Here is a 19,507-nt window from a genome sequence, read left to right on the forward strand (position 1 = left end):
AATTAGGACCCAACGACATAATACAGTCAAATACGCAGTATTATGCAGTACGGAATAAGATCGAAATCGTCTGAATATGAACTATCTGTCGTAATACATCCAAAATTCATTCAAAAAAGGCCTAAATGACCAAAATAACGTCTGGAACGGAAGCAAATGGTATGGCACGATCGGGGACCGTCGGCCTGGCATTTGGACGCCCAAGTTTTCCCGGTGCCGTTGGGGCGTCGCTCTTTTCGCACGGGATTTTTGGTCCTGCTATAGGTTAATATTCCGACGTTGATATTGTTCTTATCTTGATCTTATGGCTGAGTTCGCTTAGTAGGATATTTGCTGTTGTTGTCTATTGTCGATCGACAGATATTCTGTAGGTGCGCCAATAGTTTTAGCGTTGTTAGTATGCCGCAAGTGGAAAAGGTTGCAAATCACTGGTCTATAGACTAGAGCAGTGCCACGAGACCATTGCAGGTGTGCCGCGGCGGACAAATATTTTTTTCCTTGCTATTTTTTCCAGGCATTGTTTACGGATTAGGACAAAAATACTAAAAACAAACAGTTTAGGAAAGGATTTAGATTGCATGCTATAATTCTGCTAAACTTACTTTTATTATTTAACTCTTTCACACCTATTTTCCTTTAATTGCAAAAAACTTGTAATTTGAAAATAATTTTGGAGCTAACTCAACTAACCACGTCATTTGCGCGTCTAAAAATTTTACGACTATGATTTTAAACCTCTGAGAAGAAGCGGAACCCCAGAATTGTTATCCACACGACATCCAACTTCGATGTAAAATAGTAGGCATCTTGTTCTTATTGTCCTCATCACTTCGCACTAAAAAAATTATCTCGGTTGTTTCTGATATCGGTAAACAGTGCGAGTTTCACTTTCTTAATGCCATTTATAAGCACTTAACATTCTCTAATCCTGATGGGTAGCCGAATATGTCCAGGATGTTAAGCAATTTTTTTCTACGTTGGTTGCTGTTGCAAAATTTATCTTGGTTAATGTTCCAAAAGACTTAAAATATTAAAGTACAAAAAAAAGTTTTGATTTTCCGAATGCCATTTAGAAGCCTAACATTGTATAATTCGGAGGTGTAGCCATATCCATGTAAGTCCAGGATATTAGGCGGATTGTTTTAGGATTTAAAAGCCTAAAATTACATGGTATGGAAATATAACACGCCAAAATTTTCCGCCTTCGGCGCATATAACCATAAGCAGTCTATTCTAAAGGTGTTTACCATTGATTTCTATATTTTTGAAATTGCTTGAGGGTATAGGTTCTCAAACTTTTGTTTTATTTGTTTAACAACCCTGGTTTACATAATCAGAAATGTCCAGTTCAAGCGCTTGACATTTTGAAGTTAACAGCAGTTATTGTTTCAACAGTGACGTCATAAAGCTTTGTACAAGCTCCTTTGTTAAGAAACAACAACAATAACTCCAAAGCCTGGGCAAATTTAAAAACAATAAAAACTGGTTATGGTGGTATGATAGTTTTCTACCTGTAAAATATTAGCATTCAAACACAATTAGTTTATTGATAACTGGCAGTAAGTCATTAACCTGCGTATAGCATGGTTTTGGTTTTACTTTAAACGCTGCCCTAAGCCTAAACTTTTTCTCGGTCGTCACATAAACGAAAGAAACTATTCTTTAAAAATACGAAAAATAGCCAGTGGTTGTAAAATGACCTTGCTCGCGTAGGCCTACCCCTAAATTTTCTCTCAGGGGTAACTATACATGGATTTTAAAATCCGATTTGAGAAATTCAGCTTTAGGGAAACACGAAAGTCATATTTAATCTAGGTCAGTGCTTATCGACCTTTTGTTACTTGCGGCACACCAAAAGGATATAAATAAGTCGGCGGCACACCTCCAAAAATACCTAAAACGACGATAATCACATGGGCTATTATGCAAGCTTGCCGAGGGCGAATCGATTGTTTATGGCAGGATCGGGAACCTATGACGCGGGGACATATATGGCTGTATTTTGTGACGCCACATGTCTCTTTGATAAAAGAATCTTGATTGAAGATAAATCTAAGCTTTCATTTCTTCGCATGATTTGAATAACTGTTAGCCCGTTTGGTGGAATCTTCGTATCCAAAAGGCCCTGTTCTCAACCTTTTCTTTTGATTGAAGATAAATCTAAGCTTATATTTCTTCGCATGATTTGGATAAAAATACTGAAAGCGGCCACGACCGGTTTGCTAACTTTATTTTTCCTTTTTTAACACACATAGTAGCAAATTTTTCAGCAATTCGCGCGAATCCTTTTTTTCGCGACTGTTAGCCCGTTTGGTGGAATCTTTGTATCCAAAAGGCCCTGTTCTCAACCTTTTCTTTTGATTGAAGATAAATCTAAGCTTATATTTCTATCTTTGTATCCAAAAGGCCGACGGGACTTCTTAAATTAAATTTATGCAAACTTATCTAACAGCAAAATCCTTTAGCAAAGCTAGCGATTCAGGTCAGACAGTATTAAAATATTTTAAAGATATGATACATATATATTTGACAAGCAAAGGCATCATCAGTATATCTTAGTTCGAATGAATTGACGGGAATTAAGGTCGACATTTATATTGTAAGGGTCAAGGTGGTTTCCAGTATCACATACTCAGTGCAACAAACTTGACTTATTTATTTATTTTAAATTGCAATAAAAAAAAAGTTCCCTGCTCAATTTACTGTTTTTTTCAACTATAACTAGAGGCTAAAAAAAGTGTTATATATGGCTCTCATGGGAAAGCAACCAAGAATAATTGGCTTTTATTGCTCCCTGGGCTAAAAAGGTTCCCGATCCCTGGTTTATGGGTATATGCGCCAAGGAACAAATGTGGATGTTTTTATTCACTTATTTACTAATTTCAGGTTTAAAGCCGCTCAAAGTCCTGATACTTGCCTCGTTACCTTTCATAATGGCCTACTTAAGGCTTCTAAAAGAAATTAAACACGAAAATTGAGGTTGGTTCATTGTCTATTAAAAAAAAAGATAAAAAAAATCAGCGCGAGGCTGAGAATAGAGATAAAAAATATTTTACGTGAAGGTTGCATGGGCTTTGAGTGTCTGGATAAGGTCTCCGGGGTTCCGCTTCCGTACAAAGGTGCAAAACCTTTGTTGTATGGTTTGGACGCGCTAATGGCCTCTTTTTTACGATTAAAGGTCTTTTGAAAGAAAAGTACGTTTTTGACATTGTAGGTACTGAATTTAAGACAGTGCCTTAGAACACAATTATTCAATTTCAGAGACAAAAAAATTACAAAATATATACACAGTTAACAAAATTAAATAGACAGAGGTAAATTCCAGAACTCCACACATTTTAACAACTCTGACTTAACACAGAGTGAACGTTGGCTGTTGAGATGCGACCTCAGATTTGATTAGATTCTCAGGAAATCTATGACGTCCAATATACTGTGCGTTCTACACGTTTTGATTATAGTAACATTTTTTCTAAAAACACACGACTTGAAAATATAATTAAGGGTGGGTCGCACCTAAACATTATAGACGGATCACGGGTTGGACATCCTTGCTTTATAGATTTTACGTTTGTTTAAAAAAACACTATAGAATCGTGGGTGCTAAATAGGAACTTAAATATGCTAAGTCGGCGAAACTTTCATTGTTTATAGTCCTATGGATAAACACGGCGCCATTAGACTGAAAAGATTCCTACAAACCATCAACATACTAGACCAGGGCCATGGCTCACTGGTGGGCCATGGAAATTTTTTAGATGGGCCACAAACCAATTTAAAAAAAGCTAGAATTAATTATTGAAGAGATTAGTTTAATTTGTGTCACTATACTTAATTTTACAGAAATAATGGGTTGGGAAGGATTTGAGAAGGAATGTAAATGAAACAGAAATTTATTGATATATGGTCCGCTATTTTTTGTTCTAAACATATATTGATGCGACTACCATACATAGGCCCAGCTTCACACCATATACGCCGTGAAATTCACAGGTTTGTACTTCGCGCTACTGGTGGCAAAGTTGGATTTCGATTGATCCACGACACAACCAAAATGACGAAATCGTTTCGCATAAAGGATCGACAGGAACATTTGCAGTGATCTAGTGTCGTGTATAAATTATAACGTGTTCATGTGGTGCTTCCTACATTGGTCAAACCCGACGAAATGTTTTAACGAGGGTCAAAGAACACAGAGTGGACGAGAAATCAGAGGTTTGCAGACATCTTCTGTAGCACTCGGACCATAAGGTTGATTTTTGCAAACCCGAAGTGCTCGGAAGGGCTTCAGACGTGTTTAGATTGCGGCTACTCAAGTCGCTATCTATTGAAGACTGCAGCCCTGAACTGAACGTCGACACCTCATCTACACCGCTCTACCTATTCAACACCTAAAGGCTCCAACTGTAAAAACTCAGATGATAACAATTGCGTCCTACCTTTTATAAGTGATGCTTTGATTTGCTTTTCAGCCACACTAACTGAAGATGATACAAGTTCGTATCGAAACGTCGTAATCAAGATGTTGTCGATCTACTCGACCTTTTTGGCTTTGAAATTTATTATTAAGCTACATTACAGATCCGTGCATAGTGTACCCACGTATAAATAAGATTCGAAAAAATTCCATTAGCGCCCTCGTGCCAAGATTTGTGCTTAACGCCGTGGGACTAAACCAGTGGTTCTCAACCTTTTATGGTTCGTGGCCCCCTTTGAAAGGCTATCGATCCTCGTGGCCCCTGCTTATAAAAATACCTAGCGTTGTGTTTAACTGTTTTTACTTGGTTTACTTCTTTCGTTACACGTTAATAACAAATATGGCTATTAATCAACGAATAAATGCATTTATAAAGATTTCTAAAAAAGTAACAAAATCAGTAATTTTCTAAAAAATAACAAACCCGTCATTTTAATTAGCGTAGAGGTCATTACAAAGGTTTATCTTACAAAGTTTTTTTTTTACATTCGGCTCTGTTTTGTACCAAGCGAACGTTACCAGATTCGGCGAGATGATTTCTGATTTTTTGTTTTATTACTTGAGAAATAGGCTACGCTGTGCATAACCTCGCTAAATATTGGCCTAAAATTGACCTTGAGTAACCCTGCATACTTGCGTTTTACGAGTTTCTTTTGCAAGTTAACGCCCTTCAAGAAAATTGCGAATTTCTGCACCTGGCATTAGGCTACACCAGTGTTCGGCAATTTTTTTTTGCCGCGGCCTATGGTACGCTTTTCAGAGGCCCACTACGTAAAACCACTACGAAAGCAGTGTATACGCAGTGCCGGATTGACTAAGTGCGGGGCCTGTGGCAGATGATTTGATGTACAAATAATGACCGGGAAATAGGCTAATTGAATATTCTATAGATTTGATCTACATTCTACAACAACAAAAGTCTAATGTTTTATTTGCAAAGAGAAATATAAAACTTCAACAATATCATACATATTTTTCGACGCATTTTGATTTCTGCAGACAATTATTTCAGATGAGTTCAGTGACTTCAGAACGTCATTTTCAATGTTCATAAGAGTTAAATAGTGTAGTCGCTCGATCTTTTCCCATTGTGTTTCGCATATAGTTTTTAATCAACTTAAATCTTAATAATGATCTCTCTCCAGTAAAATCAGTTACCATCGTACATTGACAAATGCGTAACAAAATATCAATGTTAGGAAACGTGGACTAGGCGTTCGTATTACGTCGCAATGCCTCAAAAGTGGCGTGATGTTGTAATTATTGTAGTTCGCGTTAAGCAACTTAAGTTGTGCGATTCCGCCAAAAATTTTGACTGCAGCAAAAATCGGAACTATACCGACTAAAAGCTGAGCATTCGATGGAAAAAAGTTGCAAGGTACACGAGTGTTTTTTGTGCGTCTGGGAAACCAAGCTGAAAGCGAAACTGACAGTTAACACTTCTGGGTATTCATGATGAAAAGTGTCGAAGTATTTCCAAAGTGGCGGTCACATTATTGTGTTTGTGACAGCACTCGATCAAGACAGTTACCTCCAGCGGAAATTACTGTTTTTTCAAGTTTCCAATAATTAGAAAGGGACAAGACGTGGGGACTAGTAATTTAATCTTACAACTATAATATTCTTCTAAGCCATTCCAGTTTGCAACCAAAAAAATACTTATCAACTATATGTTTTGTTTTGCAAAAAATATGTTTTGCTGACCAAGCGCGGGGTCTCGTGAAGCGCCGGGGCCCGTAGCAGCTACTACATCAGCTACTATGTTAATCCGGCCCCGTGTATACGTGACGCATATGGCACATGAAAGGATTCTAATATTGCTCGAAATCATTTATAGTGTAATTTAACAGAAATGGATCTGTTATAAGTCACACGACGCAAGAAATCACCAAAATTTTCGCTTTTTGGCTGAATAGATATAAGTATAAAACTATAAAAGTGCATAAAAACCCTTACATTTGACTTCGCAAGTAACGCCGTGTGGTTCAAGTAGGCTAAATAAAGAAACGTGTTGTTATCTAGCTAACCCAGCGGTTCCCAAACTTTTCTAAAAATTTTGCCTGGCGGACCCGTTGCAATTATTTTGATATTTCGCGGCCCTATAAATTTTCAAGGGTCAGTTGACCCATATTTCTTGTAGTAGCCTACACTAGTGCAGTCACGATTCTTTCTAATGTAACAACCTTCTAACTCAGGGTGGTCCACGGTTGACTGCATCGCGGGCCACAATATTTCTTGCATATTCTTTGCGGGTCACATAAAGAAGGCTAAATGCGTACCAGGAGCGGATCAACGTTTTTCGTTTGGTTGAGGCATGAAATGTTTAAAGATAACGTCACAAAGTAGCATCGAAAGACAGATACGCTCCAGAAACTTGCTTCTGTCGTCGAACTTGTGCGCAAATAAAGTCGGATGTTATGAGAGTGGGAAAACTGGTGTGCGCGAAGCGCGAAAAATTTGTGTATTTAACAAAAATTTTAATTAGAAGACTGCATTTTATAAGCGTAGAATGTTCGCGTAAAAGAGATGTTGCATACTCCCCAATCGCTAAATTACAAAGACGTTATCATTTCGCCCAAAAAGGTTTAATTAACTAGATATATTTGGCTGAAATTGCAACTGGGTTTGGACCACCCTGTTCTAACTAATGTGAACGATTCGCTGATAGCAGGTAATACAGCATAATAGATGCTTTATGATGTCACAATAGACATCATAAAACACGCTATATGATCGAATAATAAAGCATAATTAAAGACAATAAAGATGACAGATCATGTTTAAAACATAGACTAATGTTTAAAAACTTAAAAGACTAATTCTCCTTGCGGACCCTCTGAAACTGCTGTACGGACCCCATTTGGTCCGCGGACCCCAGTTTGGGAACCGCTGAGCTAACCGGTGTGGTATTAGGCAACTAAACCAAGTTTATCTCTCAAAACGCAAAAAAATCATCTCCACAGCTAAATGGCATCTCGTAAAAAGTTCGCACGAATCACATAAAAAATACATTATTGTCAGTATGTTTATCTTGTTTTAAAATTTGAATAAATGTTACTCATGATACAATACCCATATTACAAAATTGATAGAAAAATACAACTAGATATATTTTGGTAGAAATTACATGTTGTAACCGTAAGGAGTCTTAGTTCACACAGCGCTAGGCTGTTGACACCAAGAAAGGGTGAAGTATTACACGGCGCCTTAATTGATACCGAAAACATCGGCAAGCCATAATGATACTATAAAACGAAGAAAACAGGCTACGCGCGAAGCGCGACAAAATTTTTTTGTTCACATAGTTAAAGTTGGCAAAAAATATAACTTGACAGGCACTCTCAGAGCCACATTTGGCACGCGGGCCTGAACCACGCAGACACAATATCGAAATTTCTTAGCCACACCAACTTTTAAAATACAGTGCAATTAAAAGTAATAGGCCGTCTGAAAAAACGCTGGCTCCGCACAACTTGGCTACATATAAAGGAGCAAAGTAAGCGTTTAGCAATAGCGACAGGCTTTTATCCAAACTTGTCAATGGGTAACGTTCGATTAAGCGTAACTTTTCGTGATAAAACGAATCCAATATTAATCTTTAAACATTTATGTATGACCCGTCAAAAACTGACCCGTCAAAAAACGTGTAAGAAAACTTTGTTACGAAACGTTACAAGAAAGTTTTGCAGTCATTATAAAAATGACACATTTAAGTTAACTTGCAAATTTAGAACATAGTGACGCTTTGGTTTGACAATACCTGTCCTATAGCTACAGAGTTATGCCCGTGGCCTCCCAATGATGGCACAGTTGTCAAGATTTTAACCTGCCAAAATGCTTAAAAACGTGCAAAAAGTTCAATCAAAATAAGCTATCGAAAATATTTCGGCAAAATCTATTTATTAAACAAGTGAACGCCGTTTCTTAAAATAAACAAATGGTAGCATTAAACGTTTTTAAGAGTAATAAACGCGTTCAGCTGAATAATATTAAAGGCACATTCAGCAAACATCTTCGCCGAGTTGTGTATGACTGGGGTTTCTTGGATAACTCACGGTAAACGTATATTTTTAAATGAGCCTCTTTGTTAGCCTTGACAAGGACCAACTTGTCAAGTGATATCAAACTATGTTTGGAAGCTTTGTCTTACGAGCACGCGTTTGTACCCTGCGTTGTCATCGTATTGTTTTGTAATTATTGTCATTATTAGTTCGCGCCGGGTCACTCGCCATACATACAAACCAATAATGATGTACGACAATTTACTTTTAGACGGTATTGTAAGGTAAGTGTTTTTCAGTATTTGCAGCAAATGCATATTGTTCATAAGGATATTACTTAAACGACAAATATCAATTCAGACGCAACTTTGAAATGCCAAAGCTAAAGCTTCACTGGTGTTGTATAGGTTTGCTTTGTTATTTGAATTATTGTCAATAAAATTAGAGACATTTAAGAACAAAAATAGTTAGATCTAGTCATACTTCGTAGGCTTTCCAGGTCCGTAACGAGATATATTGTATAATGAAGATTTCTAAACGTTCAACTTGAGGTTACGAAGTACGGTATATAACTATATAATATCTATGGCACTAGGTTACCTGAATGTGAATGGTAAAAGTAGGGAATATGCTATCTTTTGTATGAATTATTTTCTCGTCAGGCATTCAATGGACGATTTTTACAGTTAATAAATCGGAGTAGGTACATACAACTTTTGGTTTCCAATTTGCGACCGTGGGCAACATATGTGACCCGCCAAAACCGGTGAAGTGGAATGCTTAACTTGCTACTTTTGTACTTGCTGTATAGCCTATGCCGAATCGCTAGCGTGACACCAACAACTTTTTTGCAATGCATTTGTTTAACTATTGCCATGTAAAACGTGGTAAAACAACAGATATCGACGATCTCAAAATGCTTGTTATTTCTTTACTTTACCATGCATAATTTCATGACATAAGAGATTAAAAATAATTATTTAAATTCATAATGTAACTGTTTAAAATATAGTACCCTTATGACTTTTTGAAATTGCATTACTGTAAGCTGGTTGATACGAAAAGCATTATTTTTATTGTCATCAACACGGAAAAAATCACAATTTCTTTAGGTCAATAACCTTGCCCTGATTTTTTTTTAAGTTGTTAAACATCACATATGAATTGATTTCAAATTTGATTATTTTAAGTGAAACAAATAGGACAACAAATATTTTACCAAATTTGTTTTTTATCTAGTTTTTTAATAATAAACAGTTAACAAAAAAGTTGAAAAACTTTCAAATCTAAGGAATCTCCTGCAGACAATAAAAACTAAAACAAAGATTCTTGATTTCGAATCAGATGATATTTACATTTTTATAAAAAAAACAAAAAAAACAGGTATGAACATGAAATCCTTACTTACAATTTTACAGAAATATATATTTCGCCGTATGAATAGGCGTCATCACTTGCTGGACAAATTACAATGTACAAAATGCTTTCACGCGTTAGCTATTTTTTTGGTCTTTTTTGTCTTCAGTGATTGATCCACAACACCGTTTGATAACATAACTATCAGTTGCGTGCCCTTTCTTTTTTCTCGTTTTTTTTTCACGCTTTCGGTTGTTACCATTTGTGTAATTCGCTAAAATTTTAAGAAATGAATTTATACTTTTTATCTGTTTTATAAACATTCTAAAAGGCTTTTTAAGCACTTTTGATCAGGGTCGGAGCTAGATGTTTCATGCAATTAAATATAAATGTCTATTTTATACTAATAAAGTAGCAACGCGCGAAGCGCGAAAAAAAACTGCGTTGGTTTAATTTAAATTTGCAAACCTTTTAATGTAAGAAGACGTGACGCATTGCGCACACTCAAAATAAAATACGCACATATTTTTATACTCTTGTTTTTATACGTTAATCATAAAAGACGAACTACATCAGCGAAAAGATTATACAAATTTACTGGGAGAAATTTCTCGTTTTATAGAGTTCCATGCTACGAATAGCTTACACTTATAGTTTTCATGCGTACAGCCCTTTGGTATGAGAAGACTCGGTGAAAAGAAAAATGTAGTTTAAAGTGAAACAACATTTGCGCGAAGCGCAAAAGTTTTTTGCCTTATTGCAAGGTTAAAATAGTTCAAAATTGTGAGACATGCCCTTGTGTCCAGATTATAAAAAAGGATAGATTATACTGTCGGACCGTATCCGGCTCGTGGGCCGTAGGTGGCCGACCCCTGAATTAAATACATCAAATCCAACTAAATACGATTCTAACAAATAAATAACAAGCGAAGTTCAAGTCAAATCTTTTGCATCAAGCGATACAATTTTAAACAACTAGTAAAACAATTTATGAAAACGAAACAAATCGCTGGGAAATTGGTTAATGTTTTTAATATATGATAAAATAAGCCACTTTTGTCAAAAAATGTTCATTAAAATAAGTTGATTTGCCTAAATATTTTAAGGTAATGTTAAGCCATTTCCCCTAAAGATTAAAGCAAAACCGGTCGTTTAAAACCAGGTATACACATAATTGAAGCATTATAAACTCTATTTCAATAGAACATTTAACTTTACAGCTGTATCTGCCTGGCTGTTTGTTGTATTTTAGATGTCGTTTTCGTTTACTTTTTGACAAAAACATTAGTAGCCTATGTTATGTTGTTTTTTATTATTTAGACTCTTTTTTGTCATTAAGGTGACAAAAAGAGAAATCATATGTCAAAAAGGAACAATTTGCAGAGATCAAATCAAAGCATCGAAATGGAAAGCTCAAAAAAACTGAACGCAGAGGTATGTGTGCTTGCTTAATTTACTTCAACTGGCATGGGCTGTAAAGTAACTACATTAACTTTGTTGTAACTACAAACCGTTACGCTTCGAAAAAATAAAAAAGTCAGAGATCTGGAATCTTTTGGGTGGGTTTTCTGACATATTAATTTACAAAACTATGTCATACCATGATGTCAACACACTTGTTTGGTCGTGATTTGAAAAGTGTTTTTGAGCGCTCGCAAACTGTACAAAGGCGAACGATGTGTGCATAGTGTCTCAAACAATTTCTATGAAAAGTTATTGGCATTTTTGCCTTTGTAAGTCTCGGTTCGCACTAAACGATTTACATATTTGAAGATTACTTTTTTGCAAGGTCACTGCTGTTGTACGCATTAAAACGTGGATAAAAAAGTAAAATTTGATTACATATTAGTCTCTTACAATTTCTCTGCGTATACTTCGAATAAGTATAGGGTTACTATACTTGTCAAATTTATATTCAGAAAAAACACAGCTTCCCGGTGAACTTCCGGGTCATTGACTTAGGTCATTACAGCACTGGTAGTTCACCTTCAATATGAAGTTGCTTGTACTGACAGAATGTCAGGCATTGGCGCATGATTGTTTCTCGACTCGACCTCTAAACCTGTGTAGCTCATTTGGTAGAGTGACTACATTTAGGAACCGAAAACTACGCATACCGGTATTTGTGATTTAATTAATTGGCCCATTATACTTTTGGTATTTATAGGCTACTTTTTTAAGAAGTCTTTATTTTTATCCTTTATATATAAGATACTGCAGGAATTCGATAAAATGCGAACCCACCACAGGACCAATTGTACGCTATAGTGGCGCAACAATAACATACACAACGCTAGGAAATGAAAGCGCGTATCAGGTATCAATCTTTATCAAGTTGACAAAAGACCGATCACAACAATAACATCATTTGTACAAGTTTGATTTATATGTACACTACATATAGGGCTTGTTTTTTGATGAAGCATTTGTTGCTTAAAATTTGAAATAATTAACATGCATCTGATTTAGAATTGCTGGTTACCTTAAATGTTACAAAGATTGTAAAAATTAAGAGGGGACCACACAAAAAATATATAAAACTGCTAAAACAATAAAAAACATAAAACAACACGCGGAACAGGTGAAATAACGCCATAGTATATAATACGACCAATGAAATATAAAAATCCTAAAGCGCAATATTATTTACGACAGAATAAGACCTAAAGTGATTAGGCCTTATTGAAATGTAGGTATTTGTCCTAATCCGAACTTACTCCTATTTCAATCGTTTGCTGGAGTTGTATAATAGGTGAGTAATCAGAAAGATCGAAAACTAAAGTAGCACTTTCCGCACAACTGTGCCTAATCAAGTGAAAGTAAAAGCAATCAGAAAAAACTCGGATGAGCCCAATGGGCAAAAGGAGATACAATGCAGCCAGACTCACATAACCCGAAGCACACGTTTGTCAAATACGTAGGCCGACACAAATTATAAGACCGCGGCAAAACCAAATATTGTTAGAATTCCATGTAGTTTGTAAATAATTCGAAATTAGGTTTCATTAAATTGGTATATTTTTTAATCAAGACAAAAGTGGTGAAGGATATTTTGGACGAGCGTGTGATGTGGAGTTTGAGTGCTGTGATTGGCTACGAATGGGCGCTCCTTGCCTACAACCTTGGCTTGACTCGTGCCGATATCGCCGCCTTTGACAAAACTTGTAGAGGTCACAAGGAAAAGGCTTATAAGGTAAATTGTTTCTTTTAACAGGGACGTCCGACATGTGGCTCGCCAAAACCTCAGAATTGGACTGCTGATTTTCTACTTTTATATACTGCATCAATTTTTTCTTGCTTTGCAATTGTTAATCTAAAATGGTTTTATGTAAAGAAAATTATGTAAAAATGGTAGAACAACACATATTTAGACGTCTTGAAAAGTTTGTTATTCTCCTTTAACCGTACGATGAAGTGTTTGGGCAATATATATTAATTTTATTTACTGCACCGGCGTTAGCAATATAGCGTTTAAATCTAAACTAAGTTAATTTTGTCACGAAGAAACGTTTAAATCAAGCAATACGATGTTTGGCTTTTATTTAAAACTTACTACCTTTAAGTATGGCAAGTAAGGGTCAATAAGAGTCTATCTATACTTAGGTTTATGTGCAAAAACGCAGTTTGAGAGTTTCAGGAGTATATTACGTTACTAGAAAAAATAATGCAAACTTGGAAGAGGGCTTGTTTTCACAACCGACCTTTTTACCTAGTTTCCGCCAACAACCTAGTTCGCGAATACATGCAAGCTACTTTAGCAAAGCACTGTGTGTCGCGTCCCTTTACTAAATGGCAAAGTTTGTCCGCCGATTGCCGGGCAGCAAACGTTCGCCGGTATGTAGTCTTGAAGAAACATGCAGAAAAACGTCACTCACACCGCTCCCTTTTAAGCGAGAAGGCAGGCGATAGGGTAAAATAAAGGGTAAAATAAAGAAACTCATGTGCTCCAAGACATAAAAAAACTACTCTCTTTTTATGAGAGAAAGTGGGATCTCAAACTAGCTCTGTCGTTAACCGGTCACGGTTAAGAAAATATTTCCTTAAATATTTAGAAAAAATATACATTATTTAGCACTCTGACGATTCCGTAACATCACTTTTTGGTTACATGTGAATTTCAACATTCATCCTTCATAGTCATGGTCGTCGATTTTCGTATTTTTTTGATGTTACAAATAAATAATATCAAATCATATGTCATATATTATTTATAGGCGAGTAATCACGGATTTTACATTGCGATACAACACCGCACAACGCATTAAATAATTAAGAACACGTGACTTACGAGCACGCGGATAAGGGACCGGGGACAACCTCTCGCAGTAGAAACGCGTGATTACTCCATGGCATATACTTCGCAGTACATTGACTTAGTCGTGGAATATTTTTATACCAATTTATAAAATTGCTAAATTTAACCATAGGGGTATTTTTTGATGATATAACTTTTAAAACTAATAAAAAATGGGGAATGAATTTACTGACTGCCAAAATAGGCATTAAATTTTAGGACATTTCGTGTCTCTCTAAAAAAAGATTTGCAAAAGTGTTTGGCTGACTTTCAATGTGAATCTTTACGGTAGCTTAAAGATAACTTCTTGATTTTGTCTCAATGCAAAATTACCAACACATTTGCAAACAGTTCATGAAGACTTTGTAATAAAATTTCGCAGCGATGAATCAGAAATTTTGCACGATTTTTGAAATCAATTGATCGCTATGTTACTAAATAAAGCCTCGCGACATCTTTTGAACCTTAGAATTTCGACCTGTATACTTAGAACGGTTGGACGCCGATGCGTTATAGAATATTTCTACAGTTATGTTTTTAAATTACGACTCATGTTAATCTAATGTAAGTATTGCGGCCTGTTTAAAACAAGTTTTCATCAACGGGGGAGGGATACTTTCTTGGACACGTCTTTTGTTGTAATTATAACTCATCACGAACCCTTTTGACTGAGTTTGCAATCTAGATGCTGCTGTTGTGGATGGACCGACATCGTCTGGATAACCGTCGCATGCGCAATTTGGTGGCCGCATTGGAGTTGTGTGGTCGAAAAGATCTTAGCCAGGTATGTATTTCACATGCTACTTTTGGCCGAACTATTTTACCTTAAATAGTGCAGTTCTAGAAATGTTTTTATAATGTATACAAATCTCAGAAATACTGTTTTTTAGGTGTCAGTTGTTTATAGTGGAAAGGGCTACCTACGTGAATTTAAGTTTATTTGTTTTGTTGTGAAACTAAAACTACAAATAGATACTTTTTTCAGAACCTTTTTTTAGTTCGACTAAAATTGCATTTTAAAGATATGGGTCAGCTGTGATTCAAAGATTTCGTTTGAAAAGTGCAAGCAAATTTTTAGACATGACGCCACATAATAGTAATACCATTTTTTTAATTAGCTTGCTAGGAAAAAATCAAATTGTAGCTAGACAACAAAGCAATTTTTTTTAAAACAACTTTATTTAAAAAATAAACATGTCATTTTGCCAATAATAAGATTTTTACATTATTTAAGTGTTTTGTTATCCAGAAAATCCACTGCGCTCAATGGGCGGACCGACAAAGTTTACAAAGTGTTGAGCTACCTCAAAACTTTCCGATGATGATCCGAATCAACAAAGTACGTCCAAAAACTGCCCCAAGTTTTGCATTTCAAACCGTTAACGATCTTAATCCAACATCGTGCGAACCAGTTCATTCTTTAAGTCCTAGGTTTATTCAAATAATGTGAATAATAACCGATTTGTCTCATCTCTGAGGAATAAAATACTCTCAATGTTTAATTCTAATCAAAGCGTACTGTATATTTTATGGATTTGTTTCAAGTGCCAACTTTGCTACATTTTAACATTACTATCAGTATGTTACACTTAGCTTTACCCATCACATATTACTGTAAAATTATTGTTACGCAGAACAGTTGAACAAATAAAAACTATCTTTCTATTTTTACGAAAGTGAAAGTTTAAACAGCGTCAATGTTTTCGTTATTTTATTTAACAAAACAGTAAGACATATCTAGGTATTTATTACCGATGATATTTGAATTGCATATTACAAGTCTTTCCGTAATACAGCAGTGGAAAAAGTGTTTTAAAGTTGATACATTTTTACACAGGGTGGGTTTTGTAGCATTTTTTTCCTGTCAGCCAGTTTGGCAGAATTTCCCTACTAGCTGACTAAATAACAGGCCTATTTAAGTGATCCTCAGACTGTGTGTTAAAATTTTAGATTGGACAGGTGTTTTTTTAGATTGGACAGGACTTTAATACAAAAGCTATAACGATGTAAATGAATCGCGCAAAGCGCAAAAAGCCTTTATTGTCGTTTAAGTTTCCCAAATTGTATATACGATGTTGGACGGACAACACATTTGGACTAAAACAATTTTATTAAAATGGGCTAAAACATTCTAGAAACATAAGGTAAAAAACTTTGGAAAGTGAGAAATCTTCCGTAGACAATAAAATGTAAAAGAAACATTCTTGCTTTCGCATCAGATGATATTAAGGCTATTATAAAAAACGGATATAAAAATAACATAATTTTCAAAACATGCCTAATAAATAGGCATCATGCCTTTCTGTACAAAACGCAAACCTGTATAAAATGCCAAAACAACAATATCTAACATCTTTGTATTACTTTACGAGGTGAATGTTTTATGGTGACAGGTCTGCGTTTGGGTAACGTCATTAAGTTGGTTATAAAACTTAGTTTCGAATAATAAGAATAAATCATAAAACGACCCCTACAATGTGATTAAGTTTAGATATTTTTTTTGTCATAAAGTGATTGACATTGAGACATTTCAAAGACTTTCCTTCTTCTAAATCTAAGTTGATACTTTTCTAAACGTAAGAAAGAGGACGTAAAGTTCAAATCCTGTTTGACGAGAAGTACAGTAGGCTATGTACCTATTTAATGTATTTCCTGAAGATATTCATCGTCTATGTAGGGGAAGTGCGGGACCCATGAAACATGGGGACCAATGGAACACCAGCATATTGCGCCCCCTGTTGGCAGGACTAAATAAAATTTTGGTTGTGGGAATGAGATTTTGTGTACGGAACTTTGTCCAAAAAGTTCTACAGCGTGCTTTTGGAAATGATTGATTTATTCCAAATTTTCACTTTTCTAGGTAAAAAATGTACTTTTTAGCTTGATATTCGTAAGGTGTTTTGATAGTCTTTAATTGTAATGCAGTGAATATTTTTTTGTGGAGAGAGGGGATATCTAGGTACATGTTGAAAATAAGTTTGATTAATTGTATTCAGAGTACTGGCTAGCCATGAGGGTTTTTATTAAAAATAGCGATTAGAGGACCTTTGAAACAGTCTGTTCCTCTGGTCTCTCGATCATTTTGTGATCATATTTTTAGATTTTAAGGATAGTAGTATGCCAACTTTTAAGACAAGAACATCTAATAAGGGGTTGTTCACTGAGGACCAGAGCTGCGGAGTCGGACTCTGGACTCGAACTAGAGACTCGAGTAAGACCACGTAAAACTACCAGAGTCCCGAGTCCGACGTGCGCATGCGCAGTACCAAACAATGATATTGCCGTCAATTGCCGTTTGTAATAGCGGAATAGCATATTGTGGATCTTTTCGAACCATTTATTGTAAGTGGATGAATTATATGACATCCCTATGAATGGATTGCTAAATATCCAACGTATTTAGTTACGTATTGGAGGAATATAGGCTGTAAGTCAGAGTCGGACTCGGGATTCGACGAAATCGCACATTTGACTATTATTATATATACAGGTATGTTCTCTATAAAAATATATAAAACAATTGATATAATAAACCCGGGTTACAAATTCTACCAGAAATAAAAAAAAAATTCATTTCAGCATTTTGTAAACCAACTCAAACTAACTCCATGTGTTTTAATTTTATTTCTTAAAATAAATTTTCTTGTGCCACTATTTCTACACCATTAACTGAGTAGTTATGCACTTCAGAAATACTCAGCGCAGTGGTTTTAGTTAGATGCAGTCATGCTCTGTTCCATAGGTCCCATAGAGTGTTCCATAGGTCCTGTGGGGTGGGACCGATGGAACAAAAAGTTACGTTGTTTATATTAAAAAAAAAACTCGAAGGGGGGGGGATATGTCAGATTTCAATTATTTTTTTCATGTAGGTACCCATAGCTGTGAGCTTTCCAAAGAAAATAACCGCGAGTGTTTTTGAGTTGTATTTCGAAAGATATTACCGAAAAAACAAATCCGTTCCATGGGTTCCGCACTTCCCCTACCTTTAAATAAAATGGACGAGAGAACATACATTCTTATTGAAACGACATTCTTATTTAAAAGAAGAGATTGAATGATATAATGTGTTGATTTGTTTGAATGGTGCAATAATAATTAAAACAGGTGCAAACAGAGATGTGTCCACTGCCTCAAGGATTCGCATTTAAATTTGCGGTGGTAAAATATTTTGTGTTGTAAGAGCAATAGGTTTTTTTACTTAGAGAGGCCTCTTTATGAAAGGCAAGTCGCATGCGCCTAGTTTTACTAGGCAGCCACTTCGAACAAAAACGTTGCACGCGCAGGACAATGAGGCAAAGGGAGGCCAGCAGCCGCCTTGTCGCAAGGCGAGCTGAATAAAGCAAGTGATATGAACAAATTCTGTATTGAAGTTTTTCTGCCGCTAGATAGTAGTAGATAGCTGTTATGAACTAAAACGATGACATAACATTTTTGTTTTTTGTCCCCCAATTGGAGGTGCCTAGGGGTGCAGCCTCATAAACCTCTACATAGCACCTTCATACCACTTTACGCCATGTCTGAAAATTTGAAAGTTCTACGATGTATACTTTTTCTATAAAGCTCCGGACAAAAATCGGTCTGAAACATTTTCGGGCAAAAACAAGATATGTCCCAAAAATAAATTTTCGGCCCATTTAATAACGGCAAAAACAACATATGTCCCGTAAATAAATTTTCGGCCCATTTAATAACGGCAAAAACAAGATATGTCCCGAAAATAAATTTGGCAGCCAGAGCATGTCAGCGAGATTCTGGTCGCACATAGGCTTATAGATTTGCGGTTAGGAAGCTCGTCAGGGCTTCGTTGCAGCCTTTCCCTTGACCAGTCGTTGATAAGCTTCGGTGTGCTTGACTTGATGTTGGCGTTGGATTCAGAGTTAAAGTCTTCTTGTCAGCATCGTTTAGAATGCTGCTTACGGCTGCTGTAGAGTGTGGATCGTTATCAGCGTTGCTAGCGCCAGCGCTAGATTGGGGTGCAACTGCCTTATCGTTTGTCTGTCCGTGTTCTTTGTCTTGCTTGGGCTCTTCTTGTCTTTTCACTAGCCGGGGGAAATCTTTTGACGTTTGGGACAGTTTGCTTGTTTGTGACCTTTCTCGTCACAATACTTGCAAGTAAACACTTGCCCATGATATGTCACGTAAAATTCACAGTCCGCCATCCTAATATAGCTTGGTAAAGGATTTTCTTCGACGTCCGTTGAATTCATTGTCAAGATTCTCATTCCGGTTAGCAACCCAACCTTGTCCTTCCTGTGTGTCACCTTTTCAACTTTTCCATATTTTGCCGATATTTCCTCTGCTATAAGTTCACTGGGGAAAGGAATTGGCACCCAGCCAACTGCAATGTTAATCTTGTCATTTTCGTATAGTTTAACAAAT

At 36.0% G+C, this 19,507-nt stretch overlaps 1 protein-coding gene across 2 annotated transcripts; it reads left to right on the forward strand.

Annotated features, from left to right (window-relative positions):
• Nucleotides 1–8,692: 8,692 nt before the first annotated feature.
• Nucleotides 8,693–15,800, forward strand: LOC146145116 (uncharacterized). 2 transcript variants are annotated; one of them, XM_083390230.1, is made up of 5 exons: nucleotides 8,693–8,762; nucleotides 11,174–11,268; nucleotides 12,866–13,027; nucleotides 14,814–14,912; nucleotides 15,378–15,800. In XM_083390230.1, the coding sequence occupies exons 2-5, from the start codon at nucleotides 11,194–11,196 to the stop codon at nucleotides 15,576–15,578; spliced, it is 537 nt and encodes a 178-aa protein (XP_083246356.1). In that variant the 5' UTR covers nucleotides 8,693–8,762; nucleotides 11,174–11,193; the 3' UTR covers nucleotides 15,579–15,800. The 2 variants fall into 2 exon arrangements, with proteins under 2 accessions (XP_083246356.1, XP_083246355.1); XM_083390229.1 differs by lacking the exon at nucleotides 8,693–8,762 and adding an exon at nucleotides 8,766–8,885.
• Nucleotides 15,801–19,507: the final 3,707 nt, after the last annotated feature.

The sequence above is a fragment of the Ascidiella aspersa genome, chromosome 5, assembly GCF_963924565.1.
Source record: "Ascidiella aspersa chromosome 5, kaAscAspe10.2, whole genome shotgun sequence".
In the NCBI taxonomy this organism is placed as follows: domain Eukaryota; kingdom Metazoa; phylum Chordata; class Ascidiacea; order Phlebobranchia; family Ascidiidae; genus Ascidiella; species Ascidiella aspersa.